General features: G+C 47.7%; 1 protein-coding gene across 1 annotated transcript in view; it reads left to right on the forward strand.

The window, feature by feature from the left end:
* Positions 1-6,821, forward strand: part of LOC122548758 — a 33,924-nt gene extending 27,103 nt beyond the window's left edge. The window contains exons 7-9 of the mRNA XM_043687525.1: positions 2,537-3,077; positions 4,319-4,441; positions 6,670-6,821. Of these exons, the coding sequence (XP_043543460.1) occupies positions 2,537-3,077; positions 4,319-4,441; positions 6,670-6,821 (816 nt within the window). The remainder of the gene's footprint in view (positions 1-2,536; positions 3,078-4,318; positions 4,442-6,669) is intronic.
* Positions 6,822-7,605: the final 784 nt, after the last annotated feature.

The raw sequence follows: 7,605 nt of genomic DNA on the forward strand, positions 1-7,605 counted from the left end.
TACTCGTCCTGCTCTTCAGCTTCCAACCTAACTCTCTGTAGTCACTTTTCAGATCCTCAATCCCTTTCCTGGCTATGTCATTGGTGCCAATATGTACCACGATTTCTGGCTGCTCACCCTCCCCCTTCAGAATCCTGTAAACCCGATCGGTGACATCCCGGACCCTGGCACCAGGGAGGCAACAAACCTTCTGGGAATCTCATTCCTGACCACAAAATCTCCTGTAATTCCTTCTAACTATTGAGTCCCCTACCACTAGCGCTTTTCTATTTTCCCCTCTTCCACTTAAAAACTTCCCAGCAGCCCTCACTGCTCTGTTCAAAATGGAGGCCCGACTCCCGACTCTATGCCGACCAAAATGTCCATCCACACTCTTTGCTGTGCCTGTTAGAGCTGCACGGTGGCCCAGTGGTTAGCACTGCTGCCTCACAGCACCAGGGTCCCAGGTTCGATTCCAGCCTCGGGTGACAGTCTGTATGGAGTTGCACATTCTCCCTGTGTCTGTGTGGGTTTCCTCCGGGTGCTCCTCTTTCCTCCCACAGTCCAAAGATGTGCAGGTCAGGTGAATTGGCCATGCTAAATTACCCGTAGTGTTAGGTGCATTAGTCAGAGGGAAATGAGTCTGGGTGGGTTACTGTTTGGAGGGTTGGTGTGGACCGGTTGGGCTGAAGGGCCTGTCTCCACACTGTAGGGAATCTAATCTAATCTAAAAACCCCATTTCCTTGCACTTGACCCATATCCTCCTCATCCTTTCCTATCCCAAGTATTTGTCGAAATACCTTTTAAATGTTGCTAAATGTTGTTAATGTACCTGCCTCAACCATTTCCGCTGGCAGCAGATTCCGTATGTGTACCACCCTGTGTGTAAAACCATTGTCCCTCAGGTTCCCTTTTGTTCTTTCCCCTCTCACCTTAAACCAATGCTCTCTAGTCCTTGAGAACCCAACCCTGGGAAAAAGACTGAGTGCGTTCCCCCTATCCATGCCTCTCCTGATCTTATACATTTCTGTAAGATCTCCCCCTCAGTCTCAAATGCTCTAAAGAGAACAGGACCTAGCTTGTCCAACCTCTCTCGATAACTCAGTCCCTTGAGTCCTGCACTCTTTCCCATTTAATAACATGCTTTCTATAGCAGGGTGACCAAAACTGAGCACAATACTCCAAGTGCAGTCTCACCAATGTCATGTACAACTGCCAACATAACTTTCCAATTTCTATACGCAATGTCCTGACTAATGAACGCCCGTGCACCAAAAACCTTCTGGGAGTGATTCAAAGAATCATAGACTCAGAGAGGTCTACCGCACAGAAAAATGTGTGCCAGTGAAAAAGCATTCCCTCAACTAATCCCATTAGCATTTGGCCTGTAGCTGTGTATGCCTTCATGTCACAAGTGCACATCCGTATACCACTTCAATGTGATGAGGGTTCCAGCCTCTCCCACCCTTACAGGCAGATATCCGCACCACCTTCTGGGGGAAAGCACTTTTCCACACATCTGCCTCCAAACTTCCTGCCACTCACTATGTCTCAGTCATTGATCCCACCATCCAGGGGAAGGTTCCTTCCTGCATTTTATACATTGCAGACATTTCCCCCTCAATCTCCTTTGCTCCAAGTGGAACAGCCTCAGTCTGTCCAATCTCTCTTCATATCTGAAACTCTCTAGCTCAGGTAAATCTCCTCTGTACCCTCTCCAGTGCTATCGCATCCCTCCTATCATATGGATTCCAGAACTACACACAGTACTCTAGCTGTGGTCTAACCAGTGTTTCATACAATTCCTGCTCTTCGACTCTGTGCCTCAGATAATAAAGGTAAGTATCCCAGATGCTGTCTTAACCACGTTATTACCTGTCCTGCTGCTTTAAGACATGCACACCAAGGTCTCTCTGATCCTCAGTGCTTCTTAGAGTCCGATTGTTCATGATGTATTCCTTTGCCTTGTTGTTCCTGCGCAAGCGCATTATCACCTCAAATTTATTTGGATTCAATTCCATTTGCCACTGATCAGCCTATCTATATCCTCCTCAGTATTTACCTTCCCATCAATAACCATACCATCACGAATGTACTGATCATCCCTCACACATTCAACTTTAAATCATTTACATAAATCACAAATTGCAAGGGCCCAATCCCTGTGGAACCCCACAAGACACAGGCTTTCACTCAGAAACACCCAGCTACCATCACCCTCTGCTTCCTGCCACTCAACCACATTTTCTTGGATCCCACGGGCTCTTACCTTTGCCATCAGTGTCCTGTGCAGAATCTTGTCAAAGACTACATTTAATGCATCGTTCCCTCATTCTCTTTGCTTAAACAGGTTTTTCCTGTTTCACTTTTTGGTGATTATTCTCTTTACTCTTCCAGTTTGAGGCTGAATTGTTTCTGGATTCAGTTTATTGTGGGGCTGCGGGATTGTGAACTGATGTAGTCAGCTATGATCTTTTTAAATGATAAAACAGACTTGAGGGGCTGAGTGGCCTTGTCCTGTAATTCATACGTTCACTTTGCCATTCCTTCCTTCAGATCAGGCTTCCATCCGGACACACGTTCCGGGAGCGATTCCGACAGGATAATACACTGCAGAGTGTGAAGGACTACGTCACACAGGAATACCCCAACCTTCGGAATATTGTTCTGCTACAGGGTTTCCCAAAGAGGCATTTCACGGACAAGGACCTGGGCTGTACACTGGGCGCTTTAGGACTGAGCCCGAATGCCACTCTGTGTGTGCAGGATGAGCAGCAGAGGGCTACACTGCAGCCAAACCTGCCACCAGGTTCCTACACACTGACAGCAGCCAGTGTTCCCAATGCAGGAATCCCAGCATCCAATCACAGTGTGCAGACTGCCCCGACTCTGCCAGAGAGCCAGCAGCATGGCCTGTCGAGGACAGCTGCCCTGCATTCCTGGGGCCGGGGAGAAGCCTTGGGGGGCGCAACAACACAGGACACCCCTGGGCTGGAGAACCCAGAGCCCACTCCAGGACTGGAGCAGCGGCTCGACCTCCGGAACACCGGGATAACAGCACCAGCGGAGTGTCCATCAAGACCAGCACATTTCTGGGGTAAGGGGCTCTGGGATTCCATGATGGCTTTTATACATGATCTGTTTCAGGGAAGAGAGTCAGTGCCCTGCCCTCAGCAATCAATAAATTGTCAGCAAATTCTGCACAGAACATTATTAAAGCCAAGGAGCCCAGGGACAAATTATCAGCATCAAACACAACTCTATTTACAGAGGAAATTACCCAGAACAGGGACAGCACAGGGTTAGGTACAGAGGACATCATCCTCTACACTATCCCCATCAAACACTCCCAGGACAGGGACAGCACAGGGTTAGGTACAGAGGAAATCATCCTCTACACTATCCCCATCAAACACTCCCAGGACAGGGACAGCACGGGGTTAGGTACAGAGGACATCTCCCTCTACACTGTCCACCCCCACCCCAGGACAGGGACAGCATGGGGTTAGATACAGAGTAAAGCTCCCTCTACACTATCCCCATCAAACACTCCCAGGACAGGGACAGCATGGGGTTAGATACAGAGTAAAGCTTCCTCTACACTATCCCCATCAAACACTCCCAGGACAGGGACAGCATGGGGTTAGATACAGAGTAAAGCTTCCTCTACACTATCCCCATCAAACACTCCCAGGACAGGGACAGCACAGGGTTAGGTACAGAGGACATCATCCTCTACACTATCCCCATCAAACACTCCCAGGACAGGGACAGCACGGGGTTAGGTACAGAGGACATCATCCTCTACACTATCCCAATCAAACACTCCCAGGACAGGGACAGCACAGGGTTAGATACAGAGGACATCATCCTCTACACTGTCCCCATCAAACACCCCCAGGACAGGGACAGCACGGGGTTAGGTACAGAGGACATCATCCTCTACACTATCCCCATCAAACACTCCCAGGACAGGGACAGCATGGGGTTAGATACAGAGTAAAGCTCCCTCTACACTATCCCCATCAAACACCCCCAGGACAGGGACAGCACGGGGTTTGATTGAGAGTAAGAGTCCACCTACACTTTAAACTGAAAGTGAAGCTCCATCTGCACTGGCAGCATCAAACACTCCAAGGACAGGTAAAGAATGGGCCTACAGAGTAAAGCTCCTTTTATTGTTTTGAACTGTTAGTCAAGCTGCGTCTACACTGTCCCCGCAGTTCAGGAAGATGATTCTGAAGGGATTTGATTCCAAAGTGCATTACAGTCCATTCCGTGTTGTCATTCTGTGACGCGCTGGGCTCCGTGCCCTGATCCGTGTTTGTTTCTGTACAGGTCGGGGATGGAAGCTGGCTGCAGGTGACCAGAGAGAATTCCTGAATATCGATGATGGAAAGGCTGATCAGAATGTCGGACAAGTGGACAATGTCATCTCCGAGGATCAGCTCGTTCCTCCTGGTCAGTCAACCAGCTTTACGTGGGACATTAATGACTCAGGGCTTCCAGTTAGCTGAGCAGATTTGCAGAGTGGACAAGTAGGAGACAGAGACAATCGAATGAAATAATGTGTCAGCACCTTCTGATGGCAGACAGTCAGAAACATTGACCGTTACAGATCGAACTAAAGTGGGAGGGACAAGAACGTGGAATGTTTGATTCTGGGTTTCATACACACCAAATGTTAACTGTTGGGACGGGCTGACCTTTCCTGCACACCGTTCCTGAGTATGTGGTGGTGTAGCAATCCAGGGGCTCAGCCTAATGCTTGGTGGTTCTGCATTCTAGTCTCACTATGGCAACTGCTGGAGTTTGAATTTAATTAATAAATGTGGAATATAAAGCTCAGGTGATCGTTGTAAAACCCCAGCTGATGTATTCATGTTCTTTAGGGAAGGGGATATCCCCATGAAAATGTTCAGCACAAATAAAGGCCCTTCGGTCTATCTGAATAGACTAGCCCTCCTTTCTAGTCCCACTTGCCAGCTGCACTCAATAGACTGTAGCCTAGCGCTTCAGGGGCAGACCCAGGTTTCCTTTTAATGGGTTGAGGGTTTCTGCCAATGATTTGGTCTAGCAGTCCACTCCAAATGCTAGTAAGGCCCATATCCTGTGAAAGGGCAATAGAAGGTGGCCTGAGGAGGCAGTGGTAAGCCTTCAGTCAAGGGGGTTGATGCAGCAATGGGTTTTGCTCGGTCATTCGAGGGGGCTTTTCATAGTCAGCCAGGTCAGTGTGAGCCTACTGTCAGCTACAGAGTCAGCAAGTTCCTTCCCTAAAAGCCTATTAGTGAATTAGATTTGTGTTACAGTCAGACAGCTTCATTACTACTGTTCCTGATCCTAGTGTTTTAATTACCAGGTTTATTTTTAATTGAATTAAGAATCTCAAATTGTACACAGTGGAATTTAAGCTCTCATGGTCTGGATTGCCAATCCAGAGAGTTACCCAGTACACACCGCCACACCCCAGAGAAATGAAAGTAATAAAGAAGACACACCCATCTCTGGCCTCGTGCACATCTCCGATTTTAATCAGTCCACTGTTAGTAGCCATGCCCGGACCATAAACTCTGGAGTTCTTTCTCAAACCTCTCTGCTTCTCTCTCCCCATTTAGGATGTTCCTTGAAACCTCCCTGTTTGGCATCTGCCCGAATATCTCCTTGTGTGGAGAAAGTGAGGACTGCAGATGCTGGAGATCAGAGCTGAAAATGTGTTGCTGGAAAAGCGCAGCAGGTCGGGCAGCATCCAAGGAGCAGGATTCTTGAAGAAGGGCTTATGCCCGAAACGTCGATTCTCCTGCTCCTTAGATGCTGTCTGATCTGCTGCGCTTTTCCAGCAGCTCCTTGTGTGGCTCAGGGTTGCGTTTTGCTTTGTAATATTCCTGTAAAGAACTGCAGGATGTTTTGTTACATTAAAGCTTATCACTATAAGCTGTGGACGTGATGCTAAGTTTGAAGTGGCAGCAGAGAGACGACATCCATTGGTTATAATATTCCAAAATTCCCTGATGCAGGAAGCTTTCAGTGGATTTGAAAAACATAAATGAAAAGACTAAGAACTTACTGAAGAAAGGAGGGAGGCAGGAAACGACAGACCAGTTAACTTCCTGTTATCATTGTCAAGATGGTTTTATGAAGGATAAATCGTTTTTGACTAATTAGCTACATTTCTTTGAAAATTTGGGCAGCAATTTATCATGGTCATTCCACCTAATGTGGAAATCTTTGGACTGTGGGAGGAAACCGGAGCACCCGGAGGAAACCCACGCAGATGCAGGGAGAATGTGTAAACACCACACAGACAGTCGCCCGAGGTGGGAATTGAACCAGGGTCCCTGGTGCTGTGAGGTGCACAGAATGTTGGTCAGTAAGAGGGTGAAAGGAAACTGAGGTTTGATGGGAGTAATCAGATTATCCAGGATGTTATTGAATAATGGCGTATGTTCAAGTAGGTTCAGATCCTGGATCCTGGTGGGTTGAGACCCTGGGATCCTGGTAAGGACCCAGTTTGAGGAGACAATGAGAGAGAGAGGTGGATCTCAGTTTAACCTGCATCATGCTTTTCTTGTAATGTGACATTCTCATGGTCTCCAGTGTGCCTGTGATTGGTTTAGAAAATGGAGTCAAGAGTTTGTCAAAGTCAGATCAAATGAGACCAGAACCAAAATTTTCTTTAATCTTGTTCCTAGCCTTTGACCCAGAAGTCATCTTTCGCCAAAATGGAGACCGAATTCGCAGTGGATTTCAACCTCGATACCAGTGGCCCAATCAGGGCAATCGTCTCAGGTGGGTGCAAGGGAAAATCAGGGCTTTCCCTTTAGTCAACTTACGCTGTATTTAGACAGTCCCAATAATGATGCAAAAACATCCCAAGATGCTTCAGGGCAGACCCCCTTAAACACAATCTGACATCACGCAGGGCAAAGTGATTTGGAGAAGAGACTCTGCACCAGATCATCACCATTGCCTAAAGGGGACAGGGTAGAGGGAGCTTTACTCTGTATCTAACCCCGTACTGTCCCTATCCTGGAGTGTTTGATGGGGACAGTATTGAGGGAGCTTTACTCTGTATCTAACCCCGTGCTGTCCCAGAGTGTTTGATGGGGACAGGGTAGGGGGAGCTTTACTCTGTATCTAACCTCGTGCTGTCCCTATCCTGGAGTGTTTGATGGGGACAGGGTAGGGGGAGCTTTACTCTGTATCTAACCTCGTGCTGTCCCAGAGTGTTTGATGGGGACAGGGTAGAGGGAGCTTTACTCTATATCTAACCCCGTGCTGTCCCAGAGTGTTTGATGGGGACAGGGTAGAGGGAGCTTTACTCTGGATTTAACTAGTGCCGTACTTGTTCTGGGAGAGTTTGACTGGAACAGGGAGAGGGCGTTCAGTCTGGATTTAACGCCATGCTGTTCCTGTCCTGGGAGTGTTTGATGGAATATTGAAGCCTGAAATTAAAAGTGTTACATTTCCTTGTGTAAATTTCCCATGTAGATAAGTGAGAAATGAGCTTTATCAGTGGCCTTTCGTGGGAATGAAAGACTCAGGATGTAGGTTTGCTCGCTGAGCTGGAAGGTTCATTTTCAGACGTTTTGTCACCATACTAGGTAACATCATCAGTGAGCCTCCGG

Source organism: Chiloscyllium plagiosum, chromosome 4, assembly GCF_004010195.1.
Source record: "Chiloscyllium plagiosum isolate BGI_BamShark_2017 chromosome 4, ASM401019v2, whole genome shotgun sequence".
NCBI classification, from domain to species: Eukaryota; Metazoa; Chordata; class Chondrichthyes; order Orectolobiformes; family Hemiscylliidae; genus Chiloscyllium; species Chiloscyllium plagiosum.